Here is a 23571-nt window from a genome sequence, read left to right on the forward strand (position 1 = left end):
CCATTTTCCATATACTTTATTCCCTAATATCGCCAATGGCCACGCCCAATTCTCTGAGCTCGGGACAGTTCTTACAGTCTGTCCTCTGTATATCCTCTCTATTGCACTATAAAACCTGCATGAGGGAAGCACCTCTCCCCTCTAATGTTATTGTCAGTGTGGCAAATCTCAGCAGTGCTCCACCCTTGCTGGCTTTTGCTTCATCAATCTTGCATTTGTCATGTTTTTACCTCTGCTGCGCGGGGCTGGCCACCATGTCTCAGGCTGCATGGCTATGGTGTGGGGTAGTTAATCCTGAGTATAACAGTAGATTTTGGCTATAGCATTTCCCCTTCCACACACCCCACCCTTAACTCCCCTCCACCACGTCTCAATGGCATACAGAACGTTGGAGAGCACAGACTTGATTTCCCTGAGGACCGCATTGGCCGACTAGATGCAGTAGTGATCCAGCTTTTTCTCTCCCCCCCCCCCCCCCCCCCCCCTTCTCTTGCTCCCTAACACTGCTACTTCTGCCAGCCAGCCTTATTACCTGCCTACAGTTATACACCACAATTACTTCGCTCCAAACAGAGTTTAAAACTGCATTAAGCTATCATATTGAATCCCGCAGGCACCAGAAATGGATGCTAATATTAGTTAATGATTTGATGTGCCAGGGATTTGAGCAGTAGTAATTGACCAGTTTTGGAACGGTGGACTCTTTTGACAAATATTAGTATATCTAGTCCTGGGGCTATTGCAAAACCATGTTTTCCCTTGTTGATATTGCAGGAATAGATCAAAAACTATTCTGACTGGTGATCTAATTTAACTATAATCACTTTCAGAATATTTTCCCCGAACCATATACCAGAGAAGAAGCGCTGTTTACATGATTGATCTGTTGGTAGGTTCGATCTTTAAAATGCTGGGTTTCAAAAGAAAAAGCAAGACCGCTGAAGGTGACTTTTTTAGATGTATTATTTTCCTGGATGTGGATCACTGCCAGGGTCCGCACCAACCTGGTTCTTAGGTCATTGTTAGCTTGTGGACTGGGGATACAGAGTGGTCAGAGGTGGCTGCTGGTCTAGTCTCTCCAGAGATAAGGCCAGACAAAGGCTAGAACATTGAGCTTTCTCTTGTAACTGCATACTGACTCAGCGGATCACAACAACAAAAAACAAGATGAGGGGAGGAAGTGAAGGAGACTGAAGTCAAGGTACAAAAGCACTGTTGCTTATTCATTGTAGCTCAAGACAGGAGAAATAAGCAAAAAATGGGCAGTCTATGTCCAAGATAAATACAAAATGCTTTCAATTTACATTTTCTAATCATGCAAAATAAATAAGTAAATAATTTTAAAAAAGCATGTAATCTACATAATAATTTTTGCAAGGATTGGTGAAATATTTGCTTAAGAAACTCAATTAAGCACACTATTAGTACGTAGGCAGATGTTCAAGTTGTAACCAAGCTGCTAATCGAGCACCCGGTTGTCAACAGCAAGGTAATGGAGATATGTGCTCAGTTGCTTTTTACCTTTTCTTGAACATTTGGAGCAAACATGACAGATGAGAGTCTTATGCTCCAACAAGTTTAAGGCACCTAATAGCATGTTCTCATGAGCTCTCAGGAAGAAATGCAAAGATAACGTGAGTAATATAAAGGAAGAATGAACAAATCATTTAATGGCTTTTGCTTATGACAATATATTCTATTAGCTCCTTAAGGGAAGTTTTAATCAGTAAATAAGGACATAGTTAACACAGAAAGTGGACAATTTAAAACAATTCAATTTAATTCACTTTGAGTCATATATGGGACTTTATATTTAAGGCGAAGATCTTACAATAATATAGAGAAAAACACCCAATCAGATGACCTCCTATGAGCAAGCACTTAGCGACAGTGGGAAGGAAAAACTCCCCTTTGATAGGAGGAAACCAGGAAGAACCAGGTTTAGGGAGGGGCAGCCATCTGCTGTGATTGGTTGGTGAGGGGAGAAAGACATGCTGTGGAGGATTATTAAAAACTAATGATTAAATGGAAACTGGCATATAAACAACACAAAATAAAACATTTCATTTTTATAAGTTTGGAGCACGCGGGTGGGGGTGGGGGGGGGTAGGGTGTCTTAATTGGACCACTTGTAAATGGCACAGTGAGATGTCTGTTTATCTTTGTGGAAACAAATTAGTCTGGCACTGAACCATGGTTCTTTAAAAATGTCTGTGTTTAATTGAGATTTTAATGAGAAACCCCACCAACACAACAGCCACCACACACATTTATTTTTAGAACCATTGTTTTCCTAACATGTTATCTGTATCCTAATCTTATAACAGTAGTTCATTGTTATTTTCTTTTGCCTTCTAGCATTATCATTTTACCATTACCATCTTTATTTTGAGAACAAGTAGTCAAAATCTATTTTTCTTGGAAAGTCGTGTCTTCTTCCATTTCAGTCAGTCAGCAAAGGCAAAACACTTGTTGAATCTTGCCAGCTGATGTGACAGTGCACTGTTGGGTCAATAGTGTGTGTAATCCACAGTGGAAAAGTCACGAATTGCTAAATGGAGCTTTAAAAATTGTCCTTTGCTCTCATTATCCAGAGTGCATGATCGTTTGCTTCTGCCTTTTGGTCTTAGAAATATTTAATTTTGAATGAGATTGAACAAAAAATGTGATGCCATATGTTTTGGTTTTGTCTTCAGGACCCAGTACCACCTGTACGGAGGAGTCCTGCTACCATCAGGGGGTGTGTCTCCAGCAATGGGAGGGCTTCACCTGCGATTGCAGCATGACGTCCTATGGAGGCTCATTTTGCAACGACCGTAAGTCAAAGTTTTTGTTTTAATTGTTTAAAAATGGTTAGTAGGTGTGTGAGTGCAGTGAGTCAGGCGGTGGAAACATATTCAGTGGTGGTTAGCTGTTGTTTAGTGGTTTAAAGTTAAAGCTCCACAGGCAACGTTGTAAGTCTGCTTTCAGAGTGTCAGTGAAAGAGGTATTGTATTAATAAAGTGATTGGTGAGCATTCTCCAATTGATAATTAAATTTTTTGCATGAATCTTCAAGCCGTCATTTAGTAGATGGATGTTCTTGTGCTGCATTTCTACATACATGAACACATCCTCACAGATCCGGTGTCTCAGTTTGGAACTAAAAAATGTTTTTGTAAATTAGCTGCAGAGCTTGTTAACATTTGACTGCTAACAATTAAAATATCTAAACATTAGCTAATAATAATGACTTTAATTGGATAATTATAATTATTAGCTAATGTTAGGATATTTTAATTGTGAACAGTCAAATGTTAACAAGCTCTACAGCTTGCATAAACATTGTTTAACAAGGTAAAGTCATTATCGCACTTCAGTAGGGCCACACAGATTGGACTCATTCATTACTCTTCAGATGGTGATGGTACTGTCTTGTTATTCAGAGTAAAATCCTGTACAACTCTAACTTCACCATGAAATTTACCATGAGTGCTAACACATGCTGTGAGGAGAAACAGTGATCTAAGTCCCATGTACCTGCCACATAGCCCCCTGCTGGGTGGCTGGAAGCTGGGGAGTGAAAGAAAAAAGGTAGAGAACAGCAAGACACAGGTTAGTCACTTATGTGGTTTTTAGGTCAATGCTTTTCATTCTTTTTTCCTCTCGTACGTTTGTAATATTATAATCTGGTTGTGGCTAAGGCATTCACTGAGGGTGAAGTAGCTGTGCACCCTATAATTAAGTGTGAACTAGCTTCACTGAAGTGTGGAAATGACTTCATAAATATCCAGATGTCTGATGGGGAAGGTTTTATTATAAGCTATAAGAAACCTGACTGTGAGGTTTGATTTGTAATTGTTCTGGATTTAGTGTAGAAATATGCATTATGTTGTTAACTGTTAAAGCTAAGTTATGAAGCTAATTTTATACCTTTTTTAAAAAAATAAATAAATATTGCATTGTTTAAGAATCCTGTCTGTAGCAGTGTGCTGCTTGGTAACTTGGAGCGTATGTACAATTAGCATCCAGCACTCTTCACAGGCTTGATGTAAGCAAGGGCACAAGTAGGGTGACAGGCTAATAGACTTGTTTGCACAAGTCTTTGTTTGCTCATGAAGTGGTGGGTTAAGAAGTACCAGCCTCAGCTTCTTTGCTGTTTCTTTTCTTTTGTTAAACCAATCCATGTTTTATTTGAGAAAGACTTCATTTTTGTTGTGTGCTTTTTCCCTCGTTATATTGGCTGCTGGGTTAGCTATACAGAATATGACCGGGCATGATAGTAAGGAGCTGATTAGCAAGGTGTTCTTTTGGTTCCTGGAACTCTCAAGCAAGGAGGAGAAGGTGATAACTGTTTTGTCGGCATGACAGCTATGCCGAGATAAGCAGAGATCCTTCGCTGCTTGGGAGGGGAGAGCAAATGATAGAAAAGGGGAAAGGAGGCTTATTCCTGTGCTCGAGTTGTTGCCTGTGGGGCGCGTTAGCAGCTTTACTGTGCTGCTTTCGAACATGACAGGTAGAAATATAAGGAACCAGTGAGTATACCAACATGTGCTCTGTAGAAGAATCTGGAAGATGTGTCTGTTTTGTGAGAATGTATAGAATGGAGGACAGGACTTCACCAGCAGCCCGATCAAATCTATTGTGTAACTGCAGAGAAAAAAACGAAGCATCTATGTAGAACAAGTTTGAGTCTGCAGTGCAGAAAAGTCTTATTAAGGATTCAGCTTTAAATCAAGCTGTGAAAATCTCAGACATGTAAGACTGTAAACACTGACATGGGCCTTTCATCTTTTTTTTGTTTATAAAAGTGCAATTTTACAGATCTGTTGGCTGCTGGTTAAAGTTCTCTCACAACTTGCTGCAAATGATATGATGCGTTTTCAGTGAGGGGCTGACATACTAGTGTAAGATTCATAATATTCATTCATAACAGCTTAAAAAAAACTGTTGGCATCACAAATTAGTTGGTAACACAACAATGGGCTAGTTTTCACATGTCAGCATAGCTAATTAAAATTAAACTGAAAAACATTAAGGCCCTATCAGTATTTTTTTCTTGTAAGATGATACATTGAAGAACTGTTAAACAGTCTGGAATAATCAGCACAATAATCATCAACTAAGCTGATGTCGACTGACACATTATTCCAAATGTCTAACACAGCAGTATGTCAGCCTCTTCCAGGTTTTCATGCATTGCTGTAGCTTGTTTTTGTTGTAGCCTGTCCTTTCTCCCCCGACAACAGCGCCGCATCTTTTGACCTGACCTTCTGCTGTCATTACCGTCTGCTTGAAACTATGAAAATCAAATTTCATCTCCTGACTTTGAGAGCTCACACTAACTTGAGCTTTTGGCTTCTTGGCTTCTGATCTTAACGTTCTTCTCTTCATACTTCTTGAATCTTATCACTATGTAAGGAAAATTTCAAACGTTCCGAACTTCAAGGATTTTTCTTTTTCTTCAGATTGCTGTGAAAAACCAAGGTAGGAAATATGATACTGGGTAGCAATGAAATGGGTGCTCCAGATCCCGAGATATTTCAACATGTTTACCTTGGATGCAGACGACTTGCAGTTGCATACTCTTACCAATAGGGTTATGGGTTGTGCAACAAAACCTATATAGATCCTGCTTGTTTGTCTTTTTGCACAATCACAATAAATCTGGGATAAACAAGTGTTTGGGTCGCCTAACTCTAACAGAAAAAGTTTAAATGCATGTGATCAATAGAAGAAATATGGTGAGCAAAAATAAATGACAAAGACCCCTCTTTATCTCGCAGTAGGAAGGAGAGATATAGCGCACGCACAATCACACTTCGGTGTTACTGGCCACACAAACAGACTTAATAAAAAAGATATGTGATTGCCACTGCTTTTCATTCTCTGTGGGGAATAAAATAATGCATAATTATTTCAGTAATCATTCTTGCGCTGTTGTTTGTAAAAGAGCTTTCTTGGTGGCCATAGTAGACAAAGCTTAGAGGGTCTTTGGGTGATTAATCACTCTCTGCATGTACACTACACTCCTCTACACAAACACATAAAACAGAGTGGTGCAAACATGCACAGTCCCACACCTACAGCTTAATTCAGTCGCACAAGAACACAGTAAGAGACGTGTTTCACGTGGTGAATATTTTTCAGTGGAAAAAGCTCGAGTCATTTCCGCAGTCCAGTCCCAGAGTCGTTTGTTTCACTCTAGGTGGAAAGGTTATCAGAATTATTGACACTGCAGTTATTATTTATGAATGCAGATTCACAGTTCACTGGAGAAGATATTACATACAGATAGAAGCGATTCCATAACAGCGTATGTGTCGTACCAGATAAAGTGAGGCTATTTGTCTCTATTGGATATTATTACCTGTTGGGCGTCAGCCAATCATATCCACTACCTGGGATGCGAGGAAGCGAAAACACAGAGAAAAAAACATTTAAAGTTAAATGTATTGTTTTTTTTCCTTTCATGTTTAATTAAATTATTGTTTTTCAAAAAAAATGTGTATTTATTGAATACTTTTAATACTTTACTTTCCCATCTGAATGTGAGAATTTTGGAACTCGTGGAGTTTTGGTGTCATGCTATCTGCAAGATGTCTCTTTATTTGTTTTGAGCGTTTCTACTAGCAATTTAGGGCAGGGTGAAGTTGGCATGTTCTTCCTGTGTCTGAGGGGGTTCTCTCTGGGTACATTGGCTTCCTCCCACAGGTTGAAGACATGCATGTGAGTTCTGCATAATTGGTCATTCAAAATTAGCCCTAAGGGTAAGTGGTTGTCTATGTCTATGTCTGTCTTCTTGCCCTATGACAGCTGGCTCCACCCCCCTCGTATGTCTCTTGATTGGATAAGAGGAAGAAAATAGATGGATGGTTTAGTACAATTGCCTGCTTGCTGAAGTTGTTTCCGTAAGTGGCACTGAAGCGATTTCATTTAGACTTAGCAGCTGACACTGATACTGATGTTATAGAAAAGAAATGTGACGCTGTAGACATTTAATTTCCCTGTGACAGAAAGTTGATATTGGATCTGGTCAATGTACCCCGTGTTAACAATGTTTCCTGTTACCCCTACCTCACCATCCCCACACCATCCGAGGTAAGGGGATGGTCTGTCACTCAGTCATGCCGGATACATTTTTTTTTCTAGTTTGTGTGATGCAGTTCTTCTGAGCAGATATCTGAAGTAATTGAAACATTTAATATTTATAGAGCAGCTCTCATTCTGCTGAATAGTATTGTTTTTGCTTCTTCAGTGACCTTCAGTGGTCAGTTTAGTCTGGCAGGCCTACAGCACTGCACTTTAGGAAAACAGTTGGGGGGGGGGGTGTTAATAAATGAAATATGGCTGAAGGGAATGATGAGGTACAAATGAAATTGGCACTTGGCATTTCTCAACAGGCTTTACTTTGGAAGCACCTCTGAGACACAGGCGCTCCAACAGTGTTTTGTATCTCTTTTTTCCTACGTCGCTCATTTTTTTTCTCCTGTTCTCATTAACAGTAGAAACAGACTGGGTCTGCTGTAATGCTCAAAAACACATCACATTCATCTAGAACTGCAGGTTGTTTCCAGCACTGTAACACTATGTTTGTGCACGCAGATGCATTTGTGGAGCAGCAAATAATAAAAAAGCTCATACCCCTTCTTTCACACACACATACACGCACATACACATACCAGAGAGCATTTGTTATTCCGCTGCAGCCTGCAGTGATTGACTGGTCTATTTGTCTCTGCATAGCGTATAAGTGGGCCACTTGGTATTCTGCCTTATTCATCTGGAACCAACTCAGACAGAGATGCTGTGTAAGAGCGTGTGGAACGAGGACTTTGTTTCTCTCTTGCTCTTTCATTTTTCTGTTTATGTGAGTGAGAGAACAACGGAGAGAAAACGAGACGGAGAGGGATGGAGAGGAAGAGCCAGGGAGGAGATGCTCTGTTTGTGCAGTTCTTTGTGTGGCTATATGCACTGGTTGGGCATTAGCACAAAACTTGCATGTGTACAACGAATCCAGCTGCGAGGCCATAGTGCTGTCAGGCATACTAATCGAGCACAGAGTGCCAGTTTGTTTGCATTGCTGCTGGTTTCAATCTGCCTCCTCTCCCTATATCTCATCTCGATTTATTTTCTCCATCAACATTCCCACACGCAGCATGAAAAACAACCTCATCAGAATGCTTTTGTGGTACAAAAGATTGCCACTGAAATTGGACTTTCTATCTAGAGTCTTTGTGAACTCTGCACACAATTTGTCTTTTATTTTTTTGTTGCGTTGCTTCTTTATAATTTGTAAAATACATGTTTGCATGTAATTTCTAACAAACAATTATTTATTCCAAGTTCTGTAATCATTGTTACATTTCTTTGCACCGATATGTGAACACTATCTGGTTTTCAGCATGCATTTTTTAAATTTTCTCGAGGCTCTTACTTATATCACCATATGAGTAAGCAAATAAGTTGACTTCAAGAATTCTAAAGGGACCAAATGCAGCTCGATAAGTGTTGTGTTTCTTGCTTCAGCTAGCCTACTGTTAATGTTTGATGAGCTTGATAGGTTTAAACAAGCACTGGTCACGGCAAGTTCCTCTTGTCGTCTCTCTTTACCGAACTTTAATGAAAGCCGATCACTGAAATGCATTCGCTCTCCTCCGCTCCACCAACTCTACAGGTGATCGTTTGCTTGGTACTTCAGTCGAAAGGCAAACCAACAGCAAAAACAAAAAGCTTTAAAAAAACGAAATAAAAAAAACCCAATGATGGCTGCTGGTCTCCGGAGCAAGACAGAATCCTGCCTGACTATGTGTAATGCACTTGGTTTAGGCTTAACATCGATTGTCATGCCACTTGTTGTGATGAAGGTCACACTACCTTCAGCATGGACAGCGTGTCCTCAACGCAGCATGGATCAGGACAGACTTAAGGGGAGGCTTTAGCCCTCTCACATTCTCATCACCAGCTAACTCAGTCCAAGCTCAGGAGGAATGAGTAAGCAGACCGGCAAAATAGAGGGGAAAAAAAGTCTCCCACAAACCTCCTGATCCAACCACGGATCCAAGAAGACATCCAAAAGAAAGACATAAAAGCCAACTGCCTTTCACGTGTGACTGGGTCTCACTTTTTTTTTTTTTTTTGTTATATTCTCTGTAGCATTGCATTATCATTTAATGCTTGGATTTGGTATTCATTCCTCCCACCCCTTTCTGTGACTACCATCTTCTCTCTGCACTGTTGGCCAGCCGGTCCCAAAGTGCCGCTGTTTGGACCTCGCGATTAACCGCCACCTCATTAAGCCAGAAACACAGTGTGAATCCTGAATAATTACTTTACTTTTTTTCTCTTTCGTGCCCATAAATACACACACAGAGACCCACAACAAGCTCCCTCTCCACTTTTCAGTAGTGGGCTGCTTTAAAAACTAGATGGAGAGAGACCAGGGAGGCTGCAGCTATCTTCCCATTTGCAGACATGGGGGGTGAAAGTATGGGCAGAGAAATGAAAGTATGGATAGAAAGCAGTGGAAAATAGAGTGTGAGTGAGTAATGAAATAGTGTTTGGGCATGCAAATGCTTTTTTGGCTTCTGCAAAAGAGGGCAGTGCTAAGCCCATTGGACTTTAGAAGTCACTATTTCAAGAGCTTGAAGGGGATTGGTTGAGGGTTGATGCCCACATTATGTGGCCTGTGGTGCATAAGACTTAGGTAGTGAGTGGAATACTTGCACTATGTTAATTCAAAATTTCAACGAGTGTGTAAATGTTTTAAGAACTCTGAACACGTGCAATACATGACAAAGCGTGTAGCTCGCTGTGGAGGTAGATATTAAATATTACAATGGCAGTAGTTCTCATTTAATTCATCTGTTTAGCTGTGAGCACAGTTTTAGAAAACTATTGTAGATTTTCTAAACCCTTTCTGCTAAGATCATTAACTTCAAGTTTCAGCAAACATCTCTTTTCCCCAGTGTGTGTCTGTCTGTGAGCCTGGCAGCTTTGGCAGGTAGGCCAGACTTAATATCTGTTACTTCCTTTGTTCACACTTTTTTAGTAGCGGCCAAGTGCCAATATACTGAACCTGACTGAACTGAGTGGTACAGATACAGTACACGTTCTTCCAATCTGCCATTCATTGTTCTCAGCTTCGGTTTCAGTTTATGATTTTCAAACACATTCAAACATTTCAAGAAGTGCAAATGATCAGTTTCTGGAGCATAGAATGTGTTTCTGCCTTTCTGTAAATTAAGGAAATGAATGTTTGCACTGCAAACCTTTGGCCATGCAGAAGAAGCTCATCTCTGGAAGAAGATATCGTCTTCCCTGGCATGAATGACAGCTTCAGGACGAATAGATGCCCAATTTTCATCAGTCATCGGTAGTGCTGACTACCTGAAATAATAGCCAGTGCTTTAGGAGTGGCTCTGCATCCAAAATACTTGAAATATTGGACAACACTGGCAACATATTGGATTTCGTCGGAGGAAATGCTGCGATGCTAGGCGGTTTCTCACTTCCTGCACACTCACACACATGAAAACACATAAGAAACTCAGCGGAGAATGTCAGTGTTTCCTGAGGGCATCCGCACAGAGGGAGACCTTTACTCAAGCTGACATAGCAGATCATCAGGACTGACGTGTACACACACAGATGCACACGCATGCATACAAACGCACACCTTTCTTGTATTTATCCCAGTGGGGGTTGAGCTGTCGATAAGTTGAGCTGACAGTCTCCCCTTCACCTTGTCCTTCGTCTCCTTTCTCCTGTCCCTTTCCTCCACTTCTCTAGCTCCTTGCCCTTTATACCCCGTACAACCCCAATTACACTCTTTTTCCACTGGTGCTCCCCGTAGGCTGGGGAAAATCCCATGTTGCTGGTAACGGGGATTAAGCTTTTAAAGCATGAGAAAGTTAAACATTAATACTAGGATGTTAGAGTAATTGTGGTCTTTCAAGTCTATTCAACCCTGACGACTCTATTCAGGGTAAAATATGAACAAAGTTTATGGGATATATATGTGGAGGCCATCCTACCATAAACCATTCAGAATTTGTATTGTCCCCATAAATTTTTAGAGATAAAGATTATTGTAATTAATTAAAAGTGAATTTGCTCAACCTTGAGTTTTACTTCTTTTGTCTGCAAAATTAACAGAAGTAAAATCGGTTTTAGAAAAAAGTAACGCAGGTTGAGCTTCTTGCTGGAAGAATCATTAGACACAGCGTGTCTTTGAACTCTTTTGGTGTCCTTGAACAAGAATCCTTTATTTGCACACTCTCCAGAAATAACAATTGATTATGTGTTAGCAAGAGGCTTAAACTGGGTTTTGAAAACATGCGCTTCATTTGAAGCCAAGATTTAACTCCTCAGACATTGTTCCCTCCTCAGTGAAAAAAAGGGAAATGAGACATCTAGTGCATGCGTAATTGCAATAAAGGAGCAAGAGAAACATGTGCCACGAATTCTGGTATTTGTTTAGCAGTTTTGTGTCAGGTTGACTGGAATAATCACAGAAAATTACAAAAAGCACAAGAATCGCATTTAGTTTCATATTCTGATGTATTCAGGGCATGTACACAATCAAGTGTGCTGTTCATGAACTGTATGTAAATGTCTACCTACTGTCAAATGTATCACAACTGAATTAGTGGAAATAGGCCGTATTGTTCCGGTAACTGTCTTGTTAACAATAATGAGCTCTCAAGAACATAAGATATGTCTAAGTAGGTTTATTCCTGTGCTTTCTCAGTACAAGAGGTTTAACCTGCAAGATGTGTACATATTGAGTGAACATGCTCTTACAGTATATTCAAACAAATCAGGAAAGTCATTGTAGCATAAACTCACTCCTACCTGAACACTGGTTTATATGTTTTGTACTCACATCTTCTCCTCTATTTCAAAACACCAGTAATAGAATTGCTCGAGCAACACAGCCCAGTAGCCATTTTAAAACCGGCCCTTAATCTGTTGCCCAGTGAGCTGATAAATGATAGTGGCCACGGAGGATGATAAATCAGGAATATCCCTCACTGCCCTTCTATTTCAGAAAAAACAGAACAAAGAAACCTGTACTTTGATGCACACTGTACAGCTTTACAGCCTTTGGAACCATATTATTAACCCCACGGTGTAATTTTATGTCATTTCATTGCTATTCTGTGCAAACGTAAAAATTCTAAAGTATTTCAGCTTGATTTATTACTTCATTCACAAACTAATTTTTCAAATCTCCAGTATATGTACGCCTGATTTCCCTGACTCAAAGTGTTCGACTCAGTGTGGTGTATGTGCTTCTATGTCCCTCTGTGTGTTTTATGTCGGTACTATATTGAGATGTGCTGTGTTGAGTCTCTCCACATTATCATACATGTTTCTTTTCGGCGTCTTTGATTTCTGTACTCTGACGGGTAACGTGGGGATGGGCCAAGTACAGATGAGAGCAAGCAAAAGACAGAGAGCATGCGAAGATGTAGACGGGGACGCCTGCAGAGAGGGAGAGAGAGATGGCACTGGTTTCAAAGCCTCCCTTTCCTTAGCTGTCGAGGGAAAGTTTGACTTTCACATTTGGAATGTATAATCAAGTCAGCCTGCTCTTATCCTTCTAAACGAAGTCCCCTAACAATCTGACACAAGACAAAGTTTGTATTTTTAAATTTCAGTTCTATATTTCATGTTCAGTACTTAGCAGGCATTGATGCTGACTTTGTAAGGCACACAAGCTTATTTTTTCTGATTTTATCTGTTGCTTTTTTTAGCAAATCCAGCTCAGTAAAGCATTTGTGTCCAAGCAGATCCCCATCATCATCATCATCATCATCATCATACCAAACTGATTAATGCATTAATTAAACCCCTTGACTCTATTTATCTTTAGATAATTATGATTCAATGTAAAGTTGTGTTTCCTGCTTCAGGAATTTATTGTGTACATTTCTAATGCATGTACTTAAGGTATAGTCACATCTAATTAGTGTTACTAGTCTGCTAATAACACACATTTCTTCACACTTGTGTCATTGTATATGCTTACTACACCCCATTGCACAGTTGTTGGTTTATTTTTATTATGATGATTTTTCTGTTCACCAGAATTTTTTATCGTCTTTATCTTTTGCGTTTCTTGACACACAAATCAAGCAGAGCAGGGCCAGGCATATGTATATAACAAAGTAGACAGGTGTCCTTGAGCAAGGCAGAAACCCCATTAATAACCCCCAATGATGACAGGCCGCTCCTCTCTGAATGCAGCCATTCTAACCCAAGTTGAAAGTATATCGCTGTAAAGTTGAGAATGCATGCATTTCAGCAAATCTGTTAGCGGCACTTCTAAGAGAATCAAGAAGAGTTTTATTCCCATTTTTGATGCTGCTGGAGGATTTGACCCATCTCCATAAATCATCTTTTGGCTGAACATCCAGCTTTGCATTCTCTCTCTGACTAGAAAAGTATTTGTCTTGTGATTTCAAAAGGTTCTGTCTTCTTTTTTTTTTTGCTTTACCGGCTAAAAAGTAAGCCAGAACCTCTTCTCCGCTCTCTTGTCTCCCTGTGCTTGGCACTTCGTGTATTATTCATGGCAAGTCTGTTCTTTGTAAATAGAGTAGCTCAGGCTGCCCAGTCAGCTGGCATGTATCGGAGGGACCACAGGCAGGCCTGACAAAACATTTCTACTGTAAGAGCTTTTAAAAGCAAAGGTGGGAGGGAAATGGGCAGAATAATGACAGTGAAACAAAACGCTATATCAACATTAAGACTACACTCCCACCGCAGAAACGCACATGCACACAACCAGGAGCCTTGGTGAGCACTGGCTAAACAAACAAGACCTGAAAACTAATTTATGCCTCTACTTTTCCAAAAAGTCGAAAATGTGCTTACAGCAGCAGTACTCTTGAATAATGTATTTGCATCGTGCTTGTCAATTTGTATAGTGCTTTGTCATTCCTAATTCATTCCCTTCACTCAGGAATAGAACAAAGTATTTTCAAACTCTGGCAAATTGGAGATCGAGATATAGTCGAGTGTTTCTGAGGTATAAACATATTATGTCATTCATCAAGATTATAAAGCTTACTTTTTCCTTGCACCGTCTTAAATATTTATTCCACTTTTTCTTTCCTAAACAAAATGTTTTCACCATCTGGCAGTTCAACTAGTTCATATATCAAGATATAAGTTGCACGTAAAAACAGATTAGCAAGTAATGGAAACTTTCAGGCCTCTTGTTGAAATTGCCCTGCTTGCCCGTGTGCTAAGAAATTCGCTTGCAGAGATGCACTAAATGTACAGAGTAGAGATTGCACGTTACCACTATTTTATGTCCGATACCGATATCATAAATTTGGATATCGGCCGATACCGATATGAATCCGATATAGTGTTTTTTAATCAATAAAACTGTTTGTTTTTTTATATCTTGCTGCATTTTGTATAAGTTCAAACTCAAATTTAAAAACAAAACAAAAGACTAAAGCTATTCTGTTATACCTGTATGCAAAAAATACACTGCACCCAAAATATTTCATAGTTCAGCAATACTGATCAATCTAATAAACTTAACCTTCTCCATCCTCCCTATTCTGGTATTTTAAAGAGTAAGCAACCTAACTAATAGGGTTGCAAACTCCCAGCAAAAAAAAAAAAAATGCACAGAAATCAATTATTTTTCAAGAATAATTAAATAGATTCAACATCTTTCTTCAACAGAACTGCAGACTGCACAGATGGTATCTTCCCAAAAGGAAAAAGTACTAGCTTACTAGGGTATATTACTGCATTTCGTTGCCCTGTACCTGTGCATGTGCAATGACAATAAAGTTGAATTCTATTCTATTCTATTCTATATTAGACTTAACAGTTACTATATACAGTAATGGACTTCTATACATTTACATCAGATTAAAACTTTGGGTGTCAGATAATTATTTATTAAAAGCTAGACATTTTAAATGAGAATAAGAAAGAAAAGTATGTCTTTGTGCCCCCTTTTCCCTGTTCATGCCCTATCGGCCCCCTGGCTAAACTTTGCTAGATCCGCCCCTGCACAGTTACCAGCCGTCAGCTGCGTAGAAAAAGATCCTGGTGTTGAAAGTAATATTAAATAAATTCTAACAACAGATTATCAAGGTTAAACGTGCTGCTGTTGTTCAGCCGCTGGTTTCCTCTTTCTGGCGCGAAGTGGGCGGTAAACAAGAGAGACGGACTCGCGACAGAAAAGCCGATCAGCTGATCATTGATTGAAGTATCAGCAGGAGAGGGAGGGAGAGAGAAGAGGCACTCGCTCCATATATCGGTTGTTAAGCTTAACGCTGGAATGCTTTGCAAACATTCAGAGATGAACTTACACACTTGCTTTACTTCTCTCTGGGATAACTTTCTCTGAGATGAAATGGTGTAGGTAGTGAGGCTCCAAGTGCTCAACCAGACACGCCACAGCCACTCTATCATGTGAGCATAATGCTCCGACGTGCTACATTTATGAGCTGAGTTATGCTATGTCGCAAGTTTTGTGAGGTGCTTTTTTGATATTTGATATTTACATTTTTTATTTCTCTCCAATATCCGATCCAGTAATTTAGGTCAGTATCGGACCGATACGTAATATCGGATCGGTCCATCTCTAGTACAGAGGCCATTCTTTTCTGTGATCTACCTGCTTTAACATAGTGGGCTAATCAATGACATAATTCCTAATGTAGCTGCATATAAAGCCACATAAACCTAAAGACACACACCTTTAGCCAAAAGTTGTTTTACTGGTCTGTAGAAGACGTGTGGATCGACATGCCGGTGCAGTTGCTGTGATGCTATGATATGAGTGAAACAATTTATCCCTAGAGCATACTTAACCATAGAAGAGGAGGTAAAAAGTATCAATTATAACTATATTTATTATGTAAATAACTAATATTTAGGAGAAAAGAGATGAGCATGTGTCAGAGCAGCTATAATGATCCTGGTTTAAATTTTCTGTGGACTGAGGCAGATGAGCGAACATCTGTGTGATCAGTGAGCAGACAGATAATCCTTAAAGGCTTTTGTAGTGGCAAAAGTTAAAGACATTCAGATCATGCTAATACAAAAGGCTCCACCTGATCTTTTCAAGCCTGACCCAAATTTTTAGAACTTCCCAGGAGATGGGCCAGCTCCCAAAATCCTTCACAAAGAGGAATGGACTTCCTCACATACCATACAGGGAATGAGTGATTGTAAATACCTCACACAAGCCAAGCAAGGTAAAAAACGAACTGCAGCTCAAAAATGAGAAAGTAAGAGTTTGTCTCCAGTGACTGCTGAATCATAAAATAAATTTGGCATGTCTGTTAAGATCACAATGCTTACATTTCCAGAAACCGGGGATGATGAGGAATATGCAACTCCCAGCCGTGTTGCGGGTCAGTGAGTGGAACTGCGTAATTGAAGCTCTGGTCAGTGATTTGGTGAAAGTGTCTTTTGAACAAATCTTTTTAATGACCTGTTTCAAGTGAAGAAAGAAAGTGTACTTTATACAGGTCTACAGACCAGTAAAACAACTTGTGAAGCAGGACCTTTTAGAAAGAACCACTTTGCACATCGCTACTCAGTTCTGAGATTAACCCTAAGGCTGTTTAAATGTAGCCGAGTTGCTGAGAAAGACAAGTGAGGAGTCGGAATAATTTCTGTCTGTCTCACCCCCAGCAAACCCAACAGTCACCCCATACACACAGCCATCACCACCACCACCATGGTCCCCTACAGTTAAATTTAGCTGTTCTAATTCCTGTTGTCACCTCTACAGACTCTGCCAATGGCTCTGACTTTATTTTCCTCCCACCTTAACATATCTTTGTATTTCAGCATTTCTTTTCTCTCTTTTCCCCTCATCTGGCAATGATATAAATGCTATAATTTTATTCAAAGTGTAATCAGCTTAGTGTGTTTTTGTGCAAATCACTGTTCATTAATTAAGGATCTAAGCTGCTAGGTTGACCTGAATTATTAACCTTGGATTATCAGGCTCTCTGGTGTTTTAATGGAACAAAACTTGTATATTAAAATCTTAGGAAAATAGACATTAAATAGCATCTGGGTGTTTAAATTAGACCGAGGAATGCATCCTGTCTTCTGTATCGCATCATTGGGAAATAAGGGTCGTCCTTTCCAAACATCTTGCAGAATAAAAATTTTTTTTTTTTCTGTGAAGTCTTTGTGGAAAATCATAAAGTATTACGCTATAAGAGATGCAATTCTGCTTTCCTTCAATGATTTTCTGTTTTAATGTGAGCTTGACTTTCCAATACAAGGCTTACAGACTACTAAATTGGCCTATCTTCCCAACTTGCCACAGATGGAGCATGCATGAGTTGTCTGCATGCAGGCATTAAGACTGCTTCGATCTAAAAACCCATCAGTGTGACATTCCCCATTGTGCAAATGTCTACGCATGCTCACTCCCACACCCTCCCTTTGGGCGCGCACACACGTAGTCAGGGACACACAGCCTAATAAATATTGCCTCCCTATTTTGTGTCATTCCACTCCCTGGAGAGAGGCCTCTATCGACAAGCCAGCACAGCTTTACCTGATCAATAGTCTCTTTTCTCTCGTTCTCCCTTTTCTGTCTCCCCTTCTCCCCGCACGTCTCGCATATATCTCAACTCCCTGTTCTCCTTCTGATCTTGCAGCTGAATTACTTCAAATCTTGAGCATATATCCACAGAAACACAAAAGCTCTGATCAGCCCCGCTTGGTTTTATTTTTAATCAATTATTTTATACCAAGCAGCTGGCAGAAGGGAAAAAAGAAGCTGACAAAGAAGGGGGATGGGTGCTTATTGTAAAGCAGAGAATTTTTCACATAGCAAGGTTCACGTTGCTTCATCCCAGATGTGCACAGCCAGCTGCCATCAGCAGCACTAGAATGTGTTGCTTGGGAAAAGGCCAAAGGGTCACATGAAACCTTTTAAGTCAAACAAGGCTGAGTAAGGTTCTTGTGCTCTGCCTCTCGCTCCCTTATGAATAGTCTATAAAGCCTGGAGCCCCTTGCTTGCATACACGCACTTGCATACTGGAAATGTAGATGGCTCAGCCGGCTTCATACATATGCAGAAACAATGTGTTTGTCTTATCTCGTGATTCACATTGTGCCCGTCGGTACTGAAGTGCTTCATGATTCAGTGGAATCCATAATAACAGATGAATGAACTCTATTTATAGTGATTATTGGCAATGATATAATTAGTAGTAATACAGATGTTGCTTCCTAAGAATGAAAACAGCAACAAAAAAGAACTCCAAATTCATTTTCCGTCAATCAGATTATCTGTGAAGTTAATCTGCTTTGAAATTCGTCAACTATAAACTGTTCCCTCTAATTGGAAAATAGCAGGAAAACGTACTCCGCTTTCATGTGAGAAAATGAGAAGTTGTTTTTCTCTGCGAGTTCCCGAATTTATCAGCTCTCCGAGTGTTAAGGGCTTTTCATCGACAGCCGGTGTAGTGCTAATCAATTCCACAATAAATACACAATGAAACACGGATGCAGTCATCTAAGGTAGAGGCAAGTAACCAGCCGGTACAGGACTTTAACTGAAGCCCAACACACACATAATGATTTCATTGTCAAAATGTGAATATAGAACATGGAGAAAAAAAAGAAGGGTAAAAACTGAAGTGGAGAAACAGGGATTGGGATTGGATACAGATTGGGAACCAGTTAAAAATTCCAATGCTGTTTGCAGATTAGATTCAGTTTGACTTAGCCTAGAAAGAAATGCAGACATGAGAGAAAGAGAGAATTTATTATTTTGGCTATATAGATTTTTCTTTCAACATAGTAGTGAATTCAAGAAATTGGGATAAAGGTAAAAGAAAAACAGAGAGAGAAAGAAAACTGTGTCTGTATATAGTTACAGTAGCTCATTCTCCACCCACACTCATCATTGGTGGCATTTGTGGCTGTCAAGGACTGAAAGAGGGAGGAAAAATCCTTACTTTTGATGCTGGGCCTAGCTGCAGTGATAAAATATTGAAGCTGTTTTCAGCTCACAGCACAGCCCCAGCTCCTCATATATCATGATTCCAGAAAAACCCTGACCCCTCCTTTCCAGCTGCTATCCTGCCCAGCTATACCTCACCTCTACCCTTCCCATCAATTAAGAGACAATGTATGATTTTAAGGATAAGAGCATAATGAGACATGACAGTGCTGTTCAGAAGGCTTGACTCAGACAAACTTCCGTGTTCTTGCCACTGTATACATGGAGCACTTAAATACATCTTGGCTGATGTGGTTAGCTCTTAGTAAAAGTGTGGTCCACTGTAAAAACTGCCAACATACAAGACCACACCTTAGAGGACATGGGAAAGTGTAGACTGTATGAATGGTAGTGGAAATGGTAAGAAAATCGCCCCACTAGTGAACTCTGAGCATAATTCACATGAGCACGCCAAAGTAAAAGCTCTGCTTTTCAGCTCTTCATACAACTTTAGTGTTGCAAATTTTATAATAAAGTCATAAATTGTTTCTATGAATCACCTTCATTGTTTTTTGTTGTTGACGTGAATGTTTACATTGTAGGAAAACTGCACAAGATTCAAAAGCACTAAGAAAGACATCCCACATTCAAATCAATCAACAGGTCGTGTAAATAAATATGGCACTATATGTGTTTTAAAAAAACAACAACATTTTTTTTTATGTTTTATTTTCATTTATGAATCACACGATGTAGTGTCTCAAAAACAGAAGCTTGAGTGTCCTCTGGATAGAAGCTGCAGTAATCCAATCAAAAGTGGTCGTTCATAAAATGCTGCTGCAGCGAGCTGAGTGGATAAAAATGTGAAGGCAAGGCAACCACATGTGCTCCTTTTCCAGCATATAAGCTGTCATTTATTAAGTGTGTCGAGCACATAAATAATTCAGACAAAGCCTACACAGTTTTTCAGGAGATAGTCAGGTCTCGTATGACGCAGAAAGAGACGTGTGTAGATTGCATCTCTTGCTGTTTTTCATCTGCACAAGTTTCACTTTTTGTAATTATGTGCTCTAAATGTCTGACCCATGACTACCGGTGTGCTTTCTTTGTGTGGGCCTTTTGCCTCTTATTTGTATTCTGTTTGTTCTGTTTGTTTATACTTTGAACTCACAAATTAATGGCTTCCCATACATTTTTCCTTCTACTTATGTTTCCAGAACTGAGATCACAAAATCAAACACATTTCATTTGTCATATTTCATTTCAGTTTTCATAGTTTAATAATATTTATCTCAGCTGCTATTCTATGTATGTGAATAAACCGTGTTTAAGTCTTAACGTGTCTTTAAATATTAAGTGGGCTTGTGCTTAGTTTCATGATTGGAAAGAGAAGCGTTGGCTTTATAAATCTGTCAGAAATATAGCATATGCAGATTTCTGCCTTTAGGGATAAATATATCTTTATAGCTTAAGTCATGGATTTACACATTCATATTTTATGCATCTGGCCTTTAGCTTCTGGGGTGAATTGTAATAATTAGAGGTGTGAACAGGTATATCTTAGTAACAGAGCAAGGAAATGAATGCTGCTCCTTTATTTTGATTTTTTTTTTTGTGTGTACTTCAGTTTCTTAAATGCATTTTCCATCTTTCTTGAAAACACTGAAACATTTTGCATCACTGGAACCAGACCTTATTTCCACTGTTTAAATATGATGCTCTCTGTCGCTCCCTCTCCTGCCACACTCCTCCCATGTAGCAGTAATTCATCACAGCAATAAAGCAGTGAGCACAGAGAGACAAGTCATTGGGCAGTGGTTGGTAACTACATGTGGCACCTATTTTTTTTTTTTTTTTGGTTAAAAGGTATATAGAAAAGGTATGAAGGCAAAAATGGTAGACGTGGTCATTTAATTTGCTAGTAAGTTACAAGCGACCTATCAAATCAGATGGCAGAGAAACTTCCTGCCACTGCTGATACTTCTACTCATGGTCAAGTAAAGCCAGACACAAACTGCATTTTCAAGGTCCGTAAAGCATAGAAATGAAAGCAGTTGAAACAATAAAAAATTAAAGTAAGTCAATAAGGAAGTAGAAGCAAATACAAAGTTACATCCGTTTACGCCAGAGGGTATCCTAAAATGGAGTTTTTATTGTTTGGAGCAGTTGTAATTCCATTCTTTCCTTCTTTGCCTTTGTTATAGCTCACAGCATTTTCATTTTCATGTGAAAGTCTCCCCGAGGCTGACAGTCTGGGCAGGGTGAGGTGCCAGACGTCTCTGCTGCCAAAAGTTAAAGATTCCATATCAGTTCCCTGCAGTTTATGGACATTTTCCGAATCTAACCTGTAAATGCTCGTGAAGCTGAACGTAAACACTTTTTACGCAAATGTGAGACGCAAAGTGAAGTAGTCAGTTGCCGATTTATTTACTACACCTTTATTATTGGTGGACATATGCATCAATATGTCACATATACTGACTGCTATATTTATACACGCACACACAAAACTTAAACAATATATCTCATTCAGACCAGCACTTCTTTTCTGCATCTAAGTGTTTTCCATCTAAGATTTACACTCCGATGAACATATCAGGACCAACTTGGCATTCGATAAGTCATCTAGTATACTTTGGCATGCAGACTGGAGCAACAAGGGATCAAACCACCAACCTTCCAATTAGTAGATGACCTGCTCGACCTCCATGAGCCACAGCCACTCAAAATATCTTGAGATATCCTCATTGAGTTTATTGAATAAACATTCAAATGATTTTAGACTTTTTCTAGTTAAAAAGAAAAAAATATTAAGTAAGGTTTCACATACTGTTTTTGTGTTAAACTGGAGACCCTCTTTATAAATTCCATCATTTTCTTAGGTGTGATGCAAACTCAGCTATAGTTTTTCCATTATATAGGCACGCAGCCACTGTCTCCCTTCCCCCCACATCAGATATTCAAAGGCAATGAAATGTGACGACTTGGCGAACGGCTGCCATTTGAAGCAGCGTAACAGCAAGGTACTGTGACTTCATGTAATTTGCAGCAGCTATGTGTCCCTTTTTTATCTAAAAAACACAATACCAGCTAAAAATGTAAAAAATAAATGAATGGTAAGGAGCAGAACCTGCAGTACTAAATAATTAGCACATATAACATTGAAAAAGTCATGCTATGAATAATAAAATCATTGTTTAAAAAATTTAACAAAACAATATATTAATTTAATTTAAAAAAACAGAGAACAGTATATATTACTTAATGTTTTTGAAACAATATGAGGACTTTCTTTTTTTTATCAGATCACATCAGTGGAAGTGAGCAGGTAGACTGGAGACAAATCGGGAAGCAATGATGAAAAAGTGAGGGGTAGATGAGATCTATACTGTAGGAGGAGGAGATTGCTTCCTCGCTTCCTGCAGTCTCTAGAGAATGAACCAGCAGTGGAGCAGGAGAAAGGAGCACAAACCAGCAGAACTCTCAAACACACACACACATTCAGATTGGTGTTAGATAACAAGCGGGGCTTTTAAACCTTCAGCAACCTTTTTCTGATTCATCCCCTCTGCTCCCCTTTTACCATCTTTCATTTCTCTGTACCTAATTTTTTATCCTTACTCCTTACTTTTTTAGATTCTCACTCCTTCCTTCTTGTCGTCTCTCCTGTGGCTTCTCCTCTTCCTTTCCTCCACTGCTATGACTCATTTCCAGCTTTTAACACTTTCTTCCTACACTCCCCCCTTTCTATCAGCTTCCCTTCCTCTACTCTTCCTTAAATCCTCTCTTTTTCTTTTTAAATACATCTTTTGGGCCTTTTGACTTCATTAGATAGTGGAGAGTGGAGAAGAAAGGCGAGAGCATTGGGTCAAACTGGAACCTGGGCCATTGCATTTCAGCCTGCTCTCCTTCCGTCTCACAGTTTTTTATTCATTCTGTCTTTCTTTCCCATGTTCCTTCCTTTTCATCGCCACCTTCCAATCCTACATCATTTCCTCGGTTATGTCCCCACATTCGTACCATAACAGCTCCAGCCATTTTACCGAACTTCACTCACAAGTCTTTCTAATTTAACAGCGCACTGCAGCACAGGCCTCTGGAGAGCACATTGCCCTGCCCTGTTGTCTGGATGAAAAGAGGAAAAAGTAGAGCTAGGGTGTCCTCCAGGGAACAATGGCTAAGAGGGACACAGAGGCAAGAAAGAGGGTCTTTAAAAGTTTGTGCATCTTTTGATTGGTTACTCTTGATGAGATTGTGTGTGTGTGTGTGTGTGTGTGTGTGTGTGTGTGTGTGTGTGTGTGTGTGTGTGTGTGTGTGTGTGTGTGTGTGTGTGTGTGCGCGCACACTAGGGTAAGTTAAAAGACGGTGTGGGAAAAGATAAGAAAAGAGATCAGGTGATTTTAGTTTAAGATGCAGCCAGTATCCTCTGCTCCCAGAAATCACTCAGGCTTTGAACCCTGTCTTTACCTTAGTTTCATGCATAAAATAACGTACGTGTGTGTGTGTGTGTGTGTGTGTGTCTGTGTGTGTGTGTGTGTGTGTGTGTGTGTGTGTGTGTGTGTGTCACAAAGAGTTTCAGATAGAACAAGGAAGAAAGAACTAAGGGGAGGGGACCTCAGTATTCAGCTGAGCTCT

General features: G+C 39.6%; 1 protein-coding gene across 6 annotated transcripts in view; it reads left to right on the top strand.

The window, feature by feature from the left end:
* The window catches only part of nrxn2b (neurexin 2b), a 707860-nt gene that overhangs the window by 403652 nt on the left and 280637 nt on the right, over positions 1–23571 (top strand). For all 6 annotated transcript variants that reach the window (XM_085267412.1, XM_085267417.1, XM_085267416.1 and 3 more), the window contains one exon: positions 2697–2816. In XM_085267412.1, the coding sequence (XP_085123538.1) occupies positions 2697–2816 (120 nt within the window). The remainder of the gene's footprint in view (positions 1–2696; positions 2817–23571) is intronic.

The sequence above is a fragment of the Mchenga conophoros genome, linkage group LG3, assembly GCF_057382185.1.
Source record: "Mchenga conophoros isolate Kocher_MC1m ecotype Shallow Benthic linkage group LG3, M_conophoros_male_GT1.1, whole genome shotgun sequence".
In the NCBI taxonomy this organism is placed as follows: Eukaryota; Metazoa; Chordata; class Actinopteri; order Cichliformes; family Cichlidae; genus Mchenga; species Mchenga conophoros.